Source organism: Sinohyriopsis cumingii, chromosome 18 (genome assembly GCF_028554795.1).
Source record: "Sinohyriopsis cumingii isolate HCF-2022 chromosome 18, ASM2855479v2, whole genome shotgun sequence".
NCBI lineage: Eukaryota > Metazoa > Mollusca > Bivalvia > Unionida > Unionidae > Sinohyriopsis > Sinohyriopsis cumingii.
Window position 1 is genome coordinate 48,884,549 of NC_142978.1, and position 21,186 is coordinate 48,905,734.

General features: G+C 31.9%; 1 protein-coding gene across 4 annotated transcripts in view; it reads right to left on the minus strand.

The window, feature by feature from the left end:
• Nucleotides 1-1,231: 1,231 nt before the first annotated feature.
• LOC149776590 (uncharacterized) overlaps nt 1,232-21,186 on the minus strand; it is a 130,782-nt gene continuing 110,827 nt past the window's right edge. For 3 of the 4 annotated variants that reach the window (XM_089941062.1, XM_089941064.1, XM_089941061.1), the window contains one exon: nt 1,232-12,706. In XM_089941062.1, coding sequence (XP_089797188.1) covers nt 12,479-12,706 — 228 coding nt within the window. In that variant the 3' untranslated portion in view covers nt 1,232-12,478. Of the gene's footprint in view, nt 12,707-20,365; nt 20,430-21,186 lie in introns of all 4 variants that reach the window. The other variant, XM_089941063.1, reaches the window with a different exon arrangement.

Consider the following 21,186-nt stretch of genomic DNA (forward strand, 5'->3'; position numbering starts at 1 on the left):
CCTCTTTTATGAGAGATTAAAGTTCAGAATTGGTTCTGACCAATCACAAATGATGTTACATTTGAAAGGTAATTTCTGATGTCTGAAAGGGTAAGTTATATCTCAAACTCAATGCCAGGCCTTTATATACTTTTTGAGCATTTGGTATACACAGATCATACAGTAAGGTTTGCAAATTTTTATTTTAAAGTAATTTTTTTTACATTTTCACTTGCATAAAAAATAAATTCATTTTATTTACCTCTTAGAATAACTATAACAAAAATCTTAATAGAAAGGATGAATTTATTAGGCCCACTTGAGAAGAAACTATTGCAGAAGAATAAAATAAAACATTTAAAAAATATGAAGTACTAAAAGCAAAATACAAGAATACCTTCAGCTAATAAACCCCAAGATAATTAATATAAATATATCATAGACTTTATGTAATATGTGATTATTAGCATTGTTACTATACATGTAATATCTTCTGGAGATGACTTTTTAAAAATAATAAATATGACCTTGTATCTTACTGAGGGACAGACAAGGTCAGAGTGTAGATCAAAGTAACCAAATGTTTAAAAATATTTTTGCCTTTTTTGGAACCATTTATTTAACCACTACATGCACTCACTTATTAGTGACAACCAACTGCAAACAACACAGACTCTGAACAGCCATTGCATAAATGTGCATGCATATCTGGGTCTGTGCTGTTTGCATTTGGACTATGCAGATATATATGATAGTATGAATTTTTATGAATACAGAAGTCTTGTTGGTTGCTCTGGAAACTTTTTCTGGTACCTGCTGACAAGATAATTGATAGGGAACTGTCTCTACATAAATGTATCTGTCCATGAAGTTTGATTAAAATGGAATGTTGTAAACATAATCATGCATAATCCAACATCACACTCTGAATGGCAGTGACCTTGACCCCACAATCTACAGTGCCCTTCCTCTCCACCAACCACCAAGGGCAGTAAACTTTATAGGATTAGAGTAATAAGGATGGCTGTATCACATAGAAACCATCTTGTTTAATGACAAAGGGGCTGTAATGGGGCTGTGCTCCTTTTTGATGTGTTTGTATGCACATCACATGTCTGTAAATATTCAAGGTACTTTTGGATAGCATTCATTAGAGATTGAAAGAACATGAATTACTGAAATGCATCCCTCTATGAATATCATGAAAGTAATGAAGAAATAAAATATCAAAAAACAAAACTGATAATTAGAATCTGGCATCATTTATATTTTAATATAATCAGATTTAAAGTTTCCATTCTGCTTCCTTGCTTCTGCATCATATCCAATATACAGGTAGAATGCATCAAATCTTTTCAATGTGAAATTATTTTCTACAAACTAACATCAATATTAGTCACTGCACAGTGTGCAATGTTTGTTTCAAAACATAAAGCATACATTACTGTCTCTTTATGACGGCTCTTGAAAGTGGGGCATTGACCGAAGAAATCTCATCTGTAACATGAAATATATTTTATACCGAACATTTCTGGCCAATATTATTATTTCTGAGACCCAAGTTAAGGCCGCAAGTAGTCTCGGTGGACTTTATATTAACAATACAAAATACATATATGCAGGTAGTCTGATCGTAAAAATATTAGTATTACATGACAATCTTAAATCCCATGCAAAGAAACACATCACACTTTCAACACTGACGGAGAATATTGCAATAAAAATAAAAGTCAAATTTTTAGTTAATACGTCTAAGAAATACAATTTTACACACTACTAATCTGTGACCACTGACCCTTCACCCCATAATATGGTTATGTATTTGACCTTGGACATTAACCAGAAATCAGACACCTCCAAATTTAAAAAAAAAAATGGAAATACGGGCAAGTTTTACTACAATTTTATTCCCATTGCAGAAGATTTGGGGTCTGAATCTAGTAACAAGATGGCTGTCTCACAATGGCCGGTAAAAAGCTCTAAATCATCCTATTATCAGAGACAGAGGTCACAAATGACATGTATTAAATTTCATTAAAACTGAAACTTTATTTCCTACATAAGATGAAAATGTAGCTTTATATTATCCCATGAAATGATGGCAATAGGAAATACATCAGTTAGGAAAAAATAGGTATGATATGTTTCATTCATGTCAAGGAATATGTAACAATATGGAATTGAAATACAGTATCATACAAAACAATAATTAAAATTTACATGCTGATAGGCACATGCTGACATCTTAAAGTATATATAAAAAAGCTCACTGATGCAAAGTCAAAATGATTTTCGATCTTTAACAAAGGTGCATTATGTACATGCACAATAATTTTTTATACGGAAATGTTAATAGCAAGAGATGTCTATAAATAACAATATTCCCCCGCCACCCTACTTGCTGAAAGTGCCCTAAACTCCAACAATCTTGATTTTTATACTTCTTCTGCTTGGATCCCAAAGTCCAGCCGTCCAGATTTATGTACTAATTATTCTATTTGCTATTGCTCCATGATCACCAAAAACATACTGAATGTGGAAAAGTTATATACCTCTGTTTTTAATGGATGTGGAAAATTTATGAAAATTGACTGACGTGTACAAACTTTAGCTGAAATACACTGAATAATTTGAGTTAGTCTCTTGAAACAAAAATGCCTATGGAAAGACAGATGGACAGTGGAAGCAATATCCCCCCTCCTCCTGGATCACACACCAAGTTGGTTATTCTACTCAAAGAATCTTCAATTTACTTGTGTACACTTTTGGACTACTCCTTTAAATCTACCAGGGGAATGGGAGAATCAATTTTATTTCTGCAGGGATGGGGTCTGAACATATTCTATTTTTCTGTTTGTGTCTAAAAAGCTTTTCTTCTTTTCTACTGGTGGTACCAATCAAAAAATTGCATGCACCTCTCAAAAATCGATTTAAATTGAACAGTTCTTAATATTTCAAATAAAACATTAAAAGAAACACATTCCCATAGAAATTATTATTACAGAAAGTGATTAAAAATGTTCTTAATAAGCAAAACTATGACCTGAACCTCGTGAATCAAAAGCTAAATAAAATCAGAACAAATGATGAGTGAAAGTAGAGGACATCTTCTTTATACAGAAAAAAAGGCTGCTATTAAAACTTATTTTTCTATCACAATTTCTTTTTAAAATGTTGAAATGTAAACATTCTAGTAAATAATTGGTTAATTTGACCAAAATGACTGGCATAAATTTGGATATGACAACCAGAGGTAACAAATGGGTATAACTGAGAAAAACTGACTTTTTAAAAGTTGGTTGGACCTTTTATATGCTTGATTTTTAAAGCTGAATTTTTACGACAAAACATTTTTCTCTTTAAGACAAAAGAAAGATAAATAATATATAAATTATTCATTCACAACCATGTTTTCGCAAGTTTGAACATAAACTCTGAACTGGAATGATCATAATATGATGAAAAGGAATACTGATTATAAAACTCTGGTAAAACGGTATCATAAATGAACTTAAATAAGAAGTTGTTCACTGGAAATGACCCCACACACTAGTTTTTTTGTTGTTGTTGTGGGGGGCCTTAAACTGAGTTGGGAAACAAACTTTTGGCCACAATTGTAGTTTAGAGGTCAACATTTCTAAATACTGACACGGAATGCTTGAATTCCAACTCCTTTAAGGATGGACCAATACAAGCAATATCCCAAGTAAATATAAAAATGTAAGACTGATCAACAAGGATCATAACTGTTAAAAATTTAAATAGATAAGACACATCGGTCTATGAAACAATGTTCACATCAAACTGCTTCAAAACATCTTTAATGGTTATTGAATTTTTTATAATTTGATTACAAGCTACATCCCATGTAAAGATATGAAGACGACTGACACAGGTTTTAACTCCATTAAAAATGGTGTAGAAAAACACACATGTAGGTGGAAGACGCCATGTTCTTTTGAATATTCCATCAAATTATGTTGCATGATTCTTGGCTTTACTGACTGAAAACAACATTGAAAGTTTCCATGTGAAGAGGAGAATATGATCAACAAGGGGGATAACCATGTCCAAAAAATTGAAGCAGACAAGATTAACCCATGAAAGGCTTTTCTAGGTCTAATGCCTCTACAAACAATTCTAGTTACAAGCAACATACAATGTCAAACACATGAAGTAAACTATTAAGAATTATAATTCTATCCAAAACAGAGCTGATGATACAAAACCAATAAAAGGCTAACTTGGTTTATGTCGATATCAAATTGCATAACATACTCTGAATGGGGTATTGAGATATGCTGGTTACAAGCAACATCCCATGCCAACATTAACTGTCATGGGGCTACAGCTCTAATTAAAAGTTGATAAGACAAAACTCATTCAAAGCACATCTACATCAATGAGACAATGTTAATACCATATTGCATCCGAGTGTGTTAAATGTTTCTTGCACTGTGCCAGTTATAAGCAACACTCCAAGTAAAGATATAAAGCTAATTATCAAGAACTATAACTCTGTCCAAACTTGTGATGGTTGGTCAAGCAAATAAAAGTTGCATCTAGATCTAGAAGGCAATATATACACCAAATTACATTAAAAGATGTGGAATGGTTCCTTAACTTTACTGTGCAGATTTAATATTCACCAAAAAAAGGGCAATAACTCCATCATAACTGTCAGAAAAAATAAACCTTTCCACATTTTATAAGCAGTTTCAACTCCCAAATAGGATCCAATTATGTGAAGTGGGAAAAGCTTTGATAGTTGCAAGAAGCATGAACAGATGGACTGATGGAAAGAAAGAAAATGTGCACACTAAAGGGCATCCCCATGAACATTTCCTGGCTTTTTTAAAATCATTTAATATAGATATCAAAAATGAATTCTAAATCCATTTCATAAAACAAGGTGAAAGAATACATTCTGCATAACTTAAACTGATTTGTATTCAATGGATCACAAAGATTTAATATTTAAATTTATAAAACTTTCTTCAAATGTACGGAATGTTAATTTTTAAACTATGTAAAAATCATATATGTTAAAACGATTCTTGCTTCTTAAAAACTGTCAGGATACAAAATATACTACATATATATTACATAAATCATTGTCTGCCCTATAGCAGATCTAAAAATAAAGATCACATGATCTATCACACACAAGAAACTTTTATTATGTAATTATTGCAGTGATACATATTTCGCTAAGATGAACGGATAAAAGGATTTATTCGAACAGCATGTCAACATGCAATATAACTTCCTGTACCATGCTCCCTGGGTGAACAAGAATGTCTGGATTGGAGAAGAATTGGATACACAAGTTTTAGTTGCAGCAAATCTCCATATTTTGAGGGACATGTATAAGTGGTTCAGGTTTCTAGGGCAATTTTCCCATTAGGAAAACTCATCCCCTATGACAATACTTCTCCAGGAAAAGTGTCCCTCTTTTAGATTGTGTCCAAGTATAGTATAGCCTCTTGAGAGTTACTGGTGCAGTGATACTTAATGTAAAATATAAACATGTTACAAAAACGTATGCTGTGTTGTAATAAAAAACTTTCTGGGTAACTTTTCCTCTGATCTGCAATACACAATTCTGCGATGTCTAAATTTTAAATAATAATAATAATAGAAAAAGAATTCAAATTCTGTCATGATGATAGAAAGAATATCTGGAGTTTGATAATAATAACCATGGAAGTTATCTATTACTAATAAACTTTATGACTATTTACTTAAAAATTGTTTTGATCAAATGATGCTACCAATCAGTAATGGTATTTACATAGGTAATGTAATTGTAAGTCAAAATCTGTAGTAAAGACAAATTGTAGGTATACAAATTGTAACAGGGGATAAATTATCCTGGGATAAATTGTTCTGGGACAAATTGTCCTGATACCATGGTTTGGACACCACTAAAATGATAATTAGCATGAAAACGGTTAGATAAAAGTCTTGCTGTACATGACTAATGATTACACGTTAAAATGTTCGGTTCCATTAATCGACTACAATAGATAAAAGAAAAACGTGTATTAAAACATATATCCACATGCCATTTTAAAACTTTCAGGCCTGTTCTCAATTTGCCAAGATTCCTCTGAATTCTTTTCTTTTTGTAGCATACCAACTGTTATGGATTTTGCAATTGCTAAGAAATTTGTTTTTTAAAGACCTAATCAACAAAAGAAATCCCTTTCCACTCCAAAGAATATACAGGAATATAAGAACTGAAAATATATATCACTGAAAACATGAATCTGTAGCTGATAGTTTTCCCTGTGGCATCACAAGCTTTCATAATATCCTCCCTTGGAATCACTGCCTAGCATCTTATGAACAACACACAGATCAAAGATAAATATTAGATCTCTTTTTCATTTACAAAATTCAAATTTTTTTGAAGACTGTGAATCATGAAAATAATATTACACATTAATAAATGTTCCATTTATCAAATACCATTCTTGAAATTTATTCATAAGTTTTAAACCACTGCAAGGATTGGCTAAGCACACAAATGAAATTAATCAAAGAGTTAATCAAAATTATATTTGAAACAAGCACCAATTCCAAATATCCTTGACTTATTAGTAAAATTATATATGATTAATGAGAAATGCTATAAGTTTTGAAGTATATTTGGGAACCTTGAACAAAATGCATTTGCATTTTACACTTCCATGATGTCATTAGTTTTTAAAGGATAAATGTAGATTAAAGCAATGTCACATTGGTGTCATCATGTGATACTGTGAATTAATTTACCCTTGCAGATATAAATCTGTGTAGTTTTGCAAACAAATTACATTCCTGTATGTACTGAGATTCATCGACTGAGGAAGGAGTCCTTTTAGTTGCACAGAAATTTCACAGATTGTTGAGTCTTTCAATTTGTGGTTTGAAAAAAAAATCCACAAAAATTGGTACCTGACAAAAATTGTAAATTCACATTAACTGCAAATAAAGTTACAGGCAAGAGGACCCATTCGTTTAATATATGACAAGCTACAGTGCTATGAAAGTTGGAGCCAAAAGATTCAATTCCTTTTCCATGGGAGGTAAATCTGTAATTTATTTTTTTAAATCAATTAGTTCAATAACTCTGACTTAGGTCTCTCAATACCATCTGCTAATTTTATTCTTTGCACGTAGACATGAATTTTAGTCAGTGTCTAATAAAACAAAAAATACACCTGCACATGATGAAATATCACAGCCGCTGAACATATTGGCAAATTTTCTTGAAACATTAAAATACAAAGATATAACACCAAATCATGTTCCATTCTTATATTTAATCGAAAAATCTTTTATGAAAGTATTATGTAGGACGGCTGCGCTTCCAATACAAAGGCACAGTAAAAATGTTTTGACATTACTGTCACAATATTTAACTGAAAAGTATTGCTTGTTAAGCAAAGAAATAATGTGGTAAATGAAAAAGGAGTTTCACAAATTCATAATCTGTAATCAATACAAAGTGATCTTATTACATTGACTTAAAAAGGTCTTCCTAGATATAATGTCCAAAAAATCTGTTCTCTAATTCCTACACAAATGCACAGCAAGCACAAGAAGAACACAGATTTTACAACTTGAATCAACAAACTAGCCATAAAATGGTAATTTTAATACAAAGATGAAAATTCAGAACTTCACTGCTTTTGAATGAATTGAAAGAAATTAATTTTAAAGACTGTTTTATCAATTTTATCAATAAAAGTCCCATTAACAAAAACAATCAATTTTGTTTACTGTAAGTTTTAGTTACATGTGACTGGTATTAAAAAATATAGACTTGTTTTACACTGTACAAACTAAATGGACTGGAATCACCAACCTTAGGCAAAATCTACATTCCTTTCAACAAATGACATTCCTTTACCTTTCATTTGCCACCACCATTTTAGCTTTTTTCTATCAAGCATCTCTTCCCCCTTTCCTATCTATTCAATATTTAATCCATTATGTCATTTAATGTTTCACTTGCCAAGAGAGCTTGCTTTTTTTAATGGAAAAGAACCTGTAAATTCAGTTTAATCTGTTTTCTATCCTTGTTTAAAAGTACTTTTCTGGCAAAAAAATGTATGGATTCTTTTTACAGCCAGCCTCAACTGAGAGACAGGACTGAAAAATACATGTAGCTATTTATTGTGTTTTTAAAAAGTATATATATATATATATATATATATATATATATATATATATATATATATATATATATATATATATATATATATATATATATATATAAAGAACATATCTGATGCCTAGAAGACCCAATCTTGGCAAAAAGATATTGGCAACCAATAAAACTGTTATTCTTAATCTTAAAGTGCCAAAAAAATTTACTCTGAATTCAGCCAATGATCATTATGATTTGCAACAACAATTGCATAAACCTATATTTCAGCCATGAATTAATAATATAAACTTAGTGATGGTTGCAACCTCTATAGATGTTTAATTCCCATTAGTTCAATTATCTTCTCTCCCCTTGTATACCTAACTTTAAAAAAAAAACTGCACTGCATTAGATGCAATTTCTTTGTTCTTTTACACATGCTGCAAACACTTGCAACATGAATTGGACAGAAAATATCATTTTCTTGATCTTTTCTAAGATATGTCTAAGTTTATTGCTTCTTCTTGAAAAACTTTGTATTAGAAGACAGGAAAATTCATAAAACACTAAGTGTGATCTTTATTATAACCTAAACCCTTTAGCAAGTTTAACATTAGTTGCCCTTATCAATTACTTAACAATTTTAGTATTCTGATGCTTACAAAACTTTCCTTTCTTACACGTTTACTAAAAATCATGGATTCAGTGCAAATTAGTTTTAGGCCACAGAAAGGGAGGTAATTATACAGCAGTCTTTTAATATGACTACTGATTATCTAAATTTGTGATCTGTTGGAAATTTTGTTAATGATGATACAAAATGAAGCCGAATTATCTTAATTATTTGACAATGTTATGTTATTAACAAAGGTTTCTGTTGAATAATGACACTAAAGGGAATGTTTTAGATCTGGGTAATCCAGAAATATGAAATATAACATAAAAAATTTACTTCTAATAATTCCAGTGCTTGTCACATGATTAAAATACTGACAATTTGCATTGTTCTAAAATCTTGAATCAATTAGTTCTATTTTTCTTGAATAAAAGTACAGACCTTAGGCAAAAGGAACAGAAGTGCTTTGAAAACATTTTTCTCAGTAACTGTAATAAAACCAATGATTCACATAATGTGAATCATGTTTGTTAATTGTAGATAGATTTAGGTATATAACAATAATTGTATTACATTTTTAACTTAAGCAGCTTTTAATTATCACTAAGAAATGAAATTAGTGATTTAGATTATTAACATAAAAATCAAATAGCCAAGTATTACTTATTAACTGGAAATACACTGAAGCAATCTGATTTTTCATTGCAATTCAATACTTTTGTCCAAAATCCATTCAAAGAGTTCATACACCTGGACTGTCGTCCAATCATAAATTCATTTTCTGAAAACATTCATAGCTTGGGCAAAGAATACTTGAGTAAATAATGCCATATATTGTTTTTTAATTTGTATACAAGAGGTCTTGATGACCATTTAAATATCTAAGCCATTCATATACAATATTTATAAAACACAGAAATGTGTCAGTAACACAGGTCCAGATTGTCATCACATCCCATATATGTTTGTGTGATCAATATATTCATCAACCACCTTGTTTAAATATCTAGCAGTAGCAATTTTTTCTATGACCCTGTCACAAGTCTGGATGAATTTCAGAATGAAAATAGGAAGCTTACTTGTATTATTTATAAAGATGTTCCAGCCAATTATTACATAAAATGGCCTTAAGTCAAATTATTTTCCCTTGACCTTGATTTGACAATGGCATGTGCATTCAGTTCTCTAATAAACTTAATTTCTTTGGGGCACAAAATAACCATGTTTTGGTTAGATTTGTTTATGTGTCTTGCATACAAGTCTAAAATTTAAGCATGTTTCCTTTTTAAGTCTAAGATTTATGTTTGGCAAAGAAGTCTAAGATTCTAGTTTGTTTGGCATACACGTCAAATGTCTGCATTTTAAATCTAAGATTTCGTTTATATTTCCTTATAAGTTTATTACTTTTTTTATGTTTTATTTCAACTTATAAGATTTTTTTGTTTCCTTATTAGTTTAAGATTTTTAAAAAATTGTATGCTTTTTTTTATAAATAATTTGTGTATGTTTGGCTTATAAATCTAAGATTTTAGTATCACTGACATATAGGTCTAAGAATTTATGATGATTGGCATATTAGGCTAAACTTTGTCATGACTGGCATACAAGTCTAAGAATTTAGTATGACTGACATATAGGTCTAAGAATTTATGATGTTTGGCATATTAGGCTAAAAATGTGTCATGATAGGCATATAAGAATTTAGTACGCCACACTATAATTATAAGAATTTAGTATGACTGGCATGTAAGTCTAAGAATTTAGTATGACTGGCATGTAAGCCTAAGAATTTAGTATGACTGGCATGTAAGTCTAAGAATTTAGTATGACTGGTTTATATGCTTATCCTCATTCTGCATGATTTAACATTTTGAAAGAAGAACAGGACCTGAACATAAGTTTATACTGTAATGAAAAATTGGTCTGAATCTATACTGTTCACTTGTAAATCTGACGCAGAACAATCATGATTACCCTGATCCACAGATAATGTGAAAGCAGACTTTGCTCTACACTGTTCACAGATGGGTGCTTGTGCTAAATACATACACACATGCACATACACTACTTAAAAAGAATTTAAATACAGGTACATCAAAAAGCAGGGAGACTACTCTACCTGTATCTCATTTTTACAGTCTATTTTGTTGATCTGACTTTGTTTTTCTGCGCATCACATTTATATAGTGACATAAAGGATTAATAATAAAAAAAACTGCAATAAATAAAAAAATGACATTAAAGGTCAGTCAGAATCTCATTGAAAGTGATTTCTCACTATGATGAGGTTCATGGGATATTTCACTGTGCTAAGCATCCCAAGATAGGCCACACTGTACTGAGGTATTGGTAGGATGTAAGCATGCTTGTAAGGCATGGGTCAAATTATAACTACAACCACAAAAACTGGATTTGTCTGTATATAAAACCACAGGACACCTGGTTCTTATAATCCAGGTATTAAAAAAATACATATACCAGCTTGTAAGTCAAGGCAAACTGCACAGACCAAGATCTGTGATTGCATAATATGCCCAATGATCTGCGGCTATGAAGTTTTGTTTGGAGCAATCAATAAATCATAGACCATGATATGCCGACTCATTATGTGATGGCCAATCAGGGTTTATGCTGCATGTATTTGGCTGCAATTTACAAGCAGGTATATATGGTAAGCAACAACAACAGTACAATACTGATAAATTCTGCTGGGATTCATAAGCATACCCGGATGCATTAGAGGCTGCTGTATAATGAGGGGTCTTAATAGTGAGGGATGACTATTTATGTCACAGCTCTGTTAATCATGCAATTCTCATGGAAACAATCTGCACTGGATTGACAAGATTAGACTGTATCTAACTAAATATATGTTCAAAAATGCAGTACAAACCATTAAATACAGTGTTTTCAATAAGTCGGTTATACCTGTACAAGTGTGAGACCAGGCCTGGTTATCAAAATAATCAGCACCAATTACAGATCAATCAGGTGTCTATCCAGAATTCTGTTCACTACCACAGCCAGAAAAAAAATAATGCAACTAAGTTAAGTCCCCTTTTATACTCCAACACAATTTTTAAAAATTTTATGATACATATTTCAATATCTGGTGAAAGCTTACACAATACAATTCTTTTTCGACAAATGACTAGCTTTTCCTTGCATGATGTATCTGACACCATATAGATTTACTTAAAACCAACACCAGCGCAAGACTTTCTCTTTCAACCTCGAAAGGACTAAATTCAGCCTGTAATTCAAAAGTCAGCTAAATTTCTTTCACAAGCATTACACAATTACACATTTAAAATAAAATTATTTCACAATCAAATATAGTATTGCTGATAAAATCATTCTGAAATCAAAGGCAATGAGTTACACAGATATACGATCTCGTATATAAATTACTAACACACAAATCAGTCATAAAATTATTTAAAACTGGACCTACACACATGGAAATTGAAATGATATGTAAAAACTGACATTATGTATAAATGATGAAATATTTGTAATAAAAGGTACACATAAAATGATTTATGACCGTTTATGTAAAATAAATGGAAAACAAAACTAATCACAATTCTCAACAGAAATTGTCTGGAATATTGAATATTTGTGGACCCAAGAATAATTCCTGCTTTTTACCCAAACTGGATTGTTTTCAATTATTAAATATTTTCTTTCAAAAATTATGATAACACATTGCACTGGAGAAGTAAAACATGGATAAGCATTAGCTATAGTTCTGTTGTCAATGTTATTTTACGTTCAAGGGTTTTCTCAGGAGGCATTACATGCCACGGTGAAAGTTCATTTCCGTTGACAGAATTTGGTTTCCCAGAGTCTGATTTATGTCGTGCTACAGTGACAACCTGTGTCACTGTGGTCTTAGCACCTGTAAAACTCTTTGAACTGACAGCTGAGGCATTCCGTGTGGCAGGTTTGCTTCCTGTAAAGGAGGTCTCCTGAAATACACAAATTAAATTATATCTGAAAATTATGCATTAAGAATGGGAAATAATTTCAAAAGTTGCCAATAAAAATATCCAAAATGTCCATAGTAAAAAAAAACAACTTTCAAGTTAACGATGATGCTGCAGCAGTCCGTAAATTATGCTAAAAATATCAATCATAAAGAAAATCATCAATTTTAATTACTGGTAGTTTTTGTATACAAGACTTAATAGCAAATTTAAATTTTTTAAAAATTACAGATTGGCCAAATTGTAATAATTTAATCATAACTAGTTATGTTTCATTTCTGTGTAAAACATCAAGATTAATTTGAACAATTTTCACTTTTTATTTGAGTGACATTAACATCTGTTATCTTTGAAGATTTTGGCAATAATTTGTTTGTTAAAAATTGTAACGTGTTCTTGTTAGGGGCTTAATAGCACACATATCAGAAACTTAAGCCACTGAAAAACCATATTTTCTTTATATCACATATTCTTTTTTTTTGCACTAATATTAGCCATAAGACGGACTATTAATTAAAATATATTACAAGTTATTTCTATGTTTACTTGTAATTATTCTACAACACTATGAATTAAAATCCTTATAAGTATAGATTTTAATTTAGACACGACAGTTTAAGTCATACTGTATGTACCTGCATATGAGTAAGTCAAACTGCATAAAACAAAGACACTGATCTACTGATTACTCCTAACAAACTGCATAAACCCAGATCTGCCAGTGCATTATGTGACAGTATATCTGGGTCTGTGCAGTCTACAGTTGGACTCAACTTATAAATGAGTATATACAGGAATGTTATCCAACAGAATGCAAAATGGAGATAATATATAAAAATTAAACTAAGGATTGAGTTTTACTTCTTTAAGTAACATACGTGTCAATTTTGTTTCCTTAGTACATGCAGGAGTACCATAAATGGCTCATTATGCATCCACCCTGTCAAGTTATTCTGCAGAAAAATGTTTTGTCTTATTTGTTCTAGTGACTCTGATCTTTGACCCCGAAATCAGCAAATACTTCCTTGTCTCAAATGCTAGCAAGTTTTCCAAGTTTAGTAATGGTTTGTGGCATGAGACTAAAGTTATTTTATGGAAATTGTTTTCCTTCTCGGAATCTCTAATCATACAATCAACTGTCTTAAATGGATGCCCACTATAAATCTTAGTCAAGGCATATAGTAAAGCAGTTTTGTGGAAATGTTTTTCCTCTTTCAGTTTCTGTGACCTTGGACTTTTTGACCCAAAAAAGGACAAGTATCTTCCTAGTCTCAAGATAAGGTGCAGAAACCATTTTATTCTGAATCACTGTGACCTTGACCTTTAATATGTTGACCCTAAAATCAAAGTATGTCTTTCCCATCACAAATGCATGCTATTTACTGATCTGGAATGCAAGTCATCATGAGGCAACAACTTTCCTTCTTTCAGCCTGTGTGCCCTTGACCTTTGACCTACTGAGCTGAAAACAGATAGATTTCTTCCTTTCTCTCAATGCAAGCTACTTACAAGTTTGGTAATGGTTGATGATAATGATCTTGAACTATGTACAGAAACAAAACAGGTAGCAGATAAACAGATGGACCTCAAATCTACCTCAACCCTATGGCAGGCATATACAAATAACCAGATCCGTCTACTGGGCAAAAAGTATCTCCAGGAAATGAAGAAAAGACCAGTTCTTTCTTTCAACAAAAGTTTCATTTATCTCAAGTGGTGGATATGTGATTGGAACCAGTTTCATTTTGGGCCAAGTCAACATCATTGGAAGGTTTTTGGCAAAAACCTCATGTCAACATGACCATCCGTTCAGGAGAGGAGTAGAGATAATATTCTAAAGATGGCCACCAGAGGGCAGGTGCTGTGAAACCTACTCCATACTGCTGCCTTGGATGCAGTAGAATAGTTGTGATGTGTTGAGGTTGTGTGTGTATGTGTGTGTGTGTGTGTGTGTACATGTGTATAAGAATGGTCTTATATATATATATATATAACTGAATTTTGCTTAAACTCTGTAGCAAGTTCAAAATGTAAAAATTGTATAAAAACTGAGAAATGGTTTAAAGGGTGGTAAAGTGTGTGTAATTTCAGGGCCCCCAAGATGAATAGATTTCATATTACTGTACTAAATTTGGGACAGATGGATTGGCATCAGCAAAAAAAAAAAAAAAAAAAGCGTGTTATTTCAGAAAGGCATAAACAAATTACCAGCTTTTCCCCTCGTACAGATATTCCCTCATTCAAGATATGGCTGCTTTGAAATATACTTTAATGATGTGCATGTTATTTAATTGTAAGACTATCATACCAAAAGCCAACAAGATCATAAATAAGAGTGAAATTTACAAAGCAAGAAAAATGTGTGCAGTTTACTGATATACTCCGCATGGAAAAGCTTTGATTTAAATAAGACAAGGATTAAAGGCAGATTAACAGGATGACAATGATCTCAAAACAGTTTAGTAGTAGGAATTTGGAAACTAAGCCATATATATATATCTCGATGATAAATCTAGAGTTGTCAATGCTAAAAAAATAATTCTCAAAATACACACTTAGACCACTGCAAATCTAAAACCCAAACTCAAAATGCATTCACTGAATCACTGCAAATTTCATTACTAAAAAAATCCAGGCAACATATAATAATGACAGGTTTAGATTTCTGTACCAACAGTGCCCACAAACATGTACTGGCTCTCAGATTATTTATCCTGCAATTCTGGCTATCAATGCATCTGTAAAGACCCTGTACCTTTTCTAACACTGTTTTTGATACAGCATTGATACAAATAGTGCTTCTTTAAAAAAAAGATCTGAGTGCCATATACTACAAAACAAGAATCTTAATTTATTAGATATTTCAGGCATGACTGTACATTTATATTACATGAAGCCATCTGATATGGAGTAGATTTTAACAGCTGTAGTCCAGCAATTAACATCATAACTTTGATGACTGACAATTGTCTATGTAAGTGAAATTCAATTTATTGCTTAAATCAATATTAGGGTAGAAAACGTGTCATGATTTCAAGATGAATATCTTTCTCCCCTCTCTGTCCCAGGTCAGGAGTGAAAGGGCAGGTGGAAGAGACTAAGATCTGAAATTGTCAGCAAATTCTGGGGTTAGTGGGGACTTAACTACCAGTCTGACCCTGCCCTGAACTCATCTGTTGCTGTAGTAATCTGCTTTTAGCAATTCTGCTGACAGGTCTCTTTCTCAATGGAATGGGATTCTGTAAATTTAGTTTTGGTTGTCTTTCAGCTGATAATAAAATCTCGAGTTCCTTTTATATTATTTTAATGGTGCTGAAAGTGAGTACCCACTTGCCCCATCTGTAATCCTTCTCTTTCCTTATTTATTTTCAACTTTTCTCTTGCCACTTCATTTGCACTGTTCCAAATCATGGGTAATCGAAAATAATGAAATTCACTTGTAGCTGTTACTCCTTTATCATTCTCCTTCACTGAATTTGTCAGTGACCGCTCACAACTAGCTATATATTTTTCTCTCCATGATGACTTGGACGTATGGTTTAGTTTTTGGAAAAATATCAATGTAAATATAAGAAACATGAAGCTAGAAACACCTTTGCCAATAATGGAACTTTAACATGTAGGCATCAGTTTTAGATGGACAGCCTTGTGACAAGAACAAGCATTTACCAAGACATGCTTATGAAGTGACCCACATTCAACTTAATCTGAACATACACTGTTTTTTAAAATAGTGGCAGCATATGACACTTCCTCATTGTATATACAGTATGTTTATCTGATCTGGGATATATAAAAAATGTACTGCACAAATACAAGTACATGTCTTCAGCAGTTGTGAACATTCTTAAGTAACCTCCCTCTTTCTTGCAAAAGAATTAAAGGATTTGATATGCTCAATTTTCATTTGACGTTTAACTGATAACAAAATCGCTAGTTCATGTTATTCTATTTTTCATGATGTTGAGGTGGTAAGGACATACTGCTACGTGGCCATGGGGAAATATTTTGACATTCTCATTTAAACGTAAATATCTCACAAGCAGTTGATTAAGTCAAAATTTCTAATATTGCATAAATCATTATAAGGAATAATTTTGAGGTAATTAATATGGGGGACTGAGGTTTACCTTGAAAAGGTTAGTTTTTCACCAAGAAATACAATAAAATACCTCACAGAATTATTCAATGTCAAACACCATCAAACCAAAAGACAACAATTTTGTAGTTACAGTTTAATATATGCACATAGTTCCATTATAAAATAGATTAGCTATTGTATACACTCACATGTCAGATCTAACTGCAAACTGCATAGACCCAGATCTACAAGAACATAATGTGCCAGCAGATCAGGGTCTATGAAGTTTGTTAGGAGTAATCAGCAGATCAAGTACCATGGACCCTGATCAGCTGGCACATTATGTAATGGCAGATCAAGGTCTAGGTTGTCTGTAGTTGGACCCAATGTACATGTGAATATATATGTCAAGTTAATTGAAAAGACTGAGGCCTATGACATTTCTTGCAACCAAATCATGTTCAATTTGTGAACATGCACATGTTGATTAGAGCCTGTTGTCAAATCTAAGTTAAATAACTAGATATTATTTTAAATACTTTAATTTTCTAATTGTTAAAGTTAAGAATTATGTGCAAACCCTTTCCAGACAAAAATGATTTTTTAAAAAATCCATGAACAGCACACAAAACAATCAAACTCTGTAACATATACCTGCTTCTAAACAATAGTGTCTGTGTTATTTTGATGAAGGTTCACATTTTTCATTGGTTTGTAGACAGGCTCCCTCCTAATCAGTTTCATACCCCATGATTTACCTCTCTGATAAAAGGCATAAAATTCTTTTTAAACATTTACAAAGTGACATAGAACATTTTTAATGTAATGTATTCTTAATTTGTATGGGTAAAGTTGTAAAGTGCTGCAAAATGGACCATTCATTTATTACATCTATTCCCCAAAATAAAAAATGGACCATTCATTTATTACAGCATTTCCCCAAAATAAAAAATGGACCATTCATTTATTACAGAATTTTCCCATAATAAAGAATGGACCATTTGTTTCGGACAGAATTTCCCCAAAATAAAAAATGGACCATTCATTTATTACAGCATTTCCCCAAAATAAAAAACGGTAACAACCTTGTAGTAGAGATGAGGGTGGTGGTGTGGGGTGGGTGCTGGCTGACTTGCAAATGTGATGCAAGTGGTGGGATGGGGTGGGGTGGGGATATTATCTAATTATCTGCAAAGAAATATAGGGTATACTCTTAAAATATTGAAGACCATCTCTACGCGCAATATCTTTGCATTATCTTCATTATTATGAATATGTGCTTTCAAAGCAAGTAAATTTAACTGCTAATGACTTGAAACAGTAGAAAGATACCAGCCTATGCATTGGGTCTAACTGCAAACAACTGCACTACCAAATAAGTGTCTTTGATGTTTGTTTGTTCTACTGATTAGTCCTAACAAATGGTAGAGCTGGGTTGGTGCAATCTGCTGTTGGAGCCAATCACAAGCAAGTATAAATGTTAATATAAAAGCAATGCACTTAATTGTGAACGTATTTACCATGTTAGATTTTCTCCAAGATTCAGGTAAAAATAATATCACAAAACTCTGGCTGTTGAGTATTGACACAAAACTGGGTGTACATTTTGTTCAATATGACACAAGGGCAAATACCTAAAGCCAGTCCTCACTGGGACTATGCAAAATTAGCCCCCATCTAATAAAAAACACTGGGATCTGTATATCATAGAAATAATAAAGCAAATATAAGTTAAAACTGTACATTTGTTTCAGGTTATACTTCCTGCACCTGGCAGATAAAAAGAAAGTAATTAGTGATATTACAAATCAGTGAGGAAAATAACATAGGTGCAAGTGAATAGCAGAAAAAGATTAGTTACAAATGAAAAAACAGATCGCATCAGTCTCAAGATACTGTGTAGATCGGGCCAATATTTTTCTATCAGACATTCCCAAATATTTTTCTATCATACAATTTGAGCTCGATTTTTACCAAAAAATTAACATATTATATCATTCAAAAAATTCTTGTACTTACTGAGGGTACTGATTTCATGCATTTGAAATTTTGTGTTGATGCTTTCATTTATCAAAATACCACCAAGCCTGATGGGGATTTGGGTTATTAGGGATCTTGAAATCCATGTATTGGCTGGATGTCTGGTAGATCAAAAGAATTGTAAAAGCTTATCTATTGGACTAACCAAAAAGCCAAGAGTCAAATGGCTGCTCTAGGCTCTCTCCAACATCAGGTCCTCACACCATATGGTTTGTCTAACAGCACATCACAATACTTTAGAATAAAATATGTGATTTTTAGGCCTAAATTAAGAAGAAAAAATATGAACAGCAGCAAATGACTATTATTCTCATCTTTCAATACTTATTTGAGGATCTATCTAATAATACTGCACCATAGGACTTTACCAGAAAAGCCCATTAAATACGTTTTAGATATTTTATGGTAGTACATCAGATTGTTGTCAATTAAGAATTTTTAAATACGGTAGAGTTCATTAAAATAATTTTGGATGAAATTCTATCCACCCATTCTCTGAAAGAAAAATTATTTATTTTGATAAATAATTAGTTTGAGATAAAACCAGTGAATCATAAAAGAATACTAACACAAAAATGTTCATGGGAGATAAGTGTCCAGCAATGGTGACCTACTTCTTGCGGAATGGTTTTGTACCCAAGAGGATAAGGTCACAAAGTTGTGTGACTCTAGTCTACAATGACCCATAAATGATCTTACAATAAAACTAAACCAAAGTTACTGAGATGTGAAATAGAAGTCACAGTGACATATGTTTATACTTGTACTATAAAAGATGCATCAACAAAGTTGTCTTATTCTGCAGTCAATGACTGAGAAACTGACCTTAATGGTAAACCGAATCAAGTTTAATGTATGACAGACAGATGATTACCAAACATTGATACCACTTCATTTTCTTCAACATTTAAGGCAAGGATCAAAAATAGTTTTGTGTAACAACAAAAAAGTGTAAAGAATATGAAATTTTTAAAAATATTTATTTTATCTGGAATGATCTGGTTTAAAGTCAGTATTTCAAAATTATGCATGGCTGTAATATCTATGTTGTCCTAAATCTCAGGTCCATTTAGGTTCACTTAAACATTTCTTTCACGAGTTCTCTTTTCTTTATGAAAGCACTTGAAATATGTTAGAATTCTAAATGTTGTTTAGTAGATAATAATTAAACTTTTTTGACTGAGGCAACTAATCTAACGAGTATCTTGAGACCATGATGAGTGCAATGAAAATATTAAATATTGTATTTGACACAATACCCAGATTAAGTTAAAAAATAATATTATTCAGATAAAATCTATTAAATTAAAACCCGTCATAATAAGCACACACTGGTGAAGTCATAAATAATATCCCCATCATGCGTATGTACATGCTAGAAGAGTGAGCTCTCTTTATACATTGGGACTCTCCACAGAGGAGGTGCATTCTTTCTTCCAATATGATTGTGCTGAATAAAGCAGATGTAAAGTTCATTCTCATACTGACAGACCTTAAAAAGTATAGTTCTAATTATTTACCAGCAGCAAGTTCTTAAAATACTGTTCTAGGCAAGATTTAGTAGCTTCCCTCCTCCAAGGTGTTCTGGAATCAAGACAGGTAGCATTAGTAATTGACAAATTTCATAAAAGTTTTGACCGCAGAGAGATGGGGTGTGTGCTTATTAAGGTTTGTTTGGGTATCATGTTGAATACAGCAAACAAGAATATCTTTGCATTAGAGGATTAAACAAGCCTGAGGATAGTGCAAAACAAGCTAGAAAATTGACATCACAGCAGGTGCTTTACAGGCTTGTAACAGGTTTACGTCATCAGGTTCTGTTATTTTCCATAATATTTGCTTATTCAAATTTTGAAGAATTATTTGCTTGAGAGACCAAATGAAAAAATACTGGCTATAACTACTGCATTCAAACTTCATTTGCACATGTTGATTTTATAAAAATTCTGATTCTTAGTTTATTTTTGTAACTTCCTGATTTCATGCTTTAAATTTTTTCAAGAAAAGAATGTATTGTATAAGTGGTAACATTGGACCTAAAGCATTTCAAGTAGAAGTTCTACATATCAGCAATCCAATCATTGTTTATTCTTTCATACTACTGAGAAAGTATCTAAAATCACACGAATCTCATCAATAGTATAAATTATTCTGGATATTAATATAGATATATTCTTGTGTGCTAAATCTGGATTATTATTATTATACCACTAATCTACTTGATAAATAAGATAATTGCAAAGGTTTGGAAAGGGTAGTTCTAATTTGTTGATACATTACCCATGTCACTATAAAAGAAATCAAAATTGGAATTGAAACAAATGCATGTAGCTGCATATCT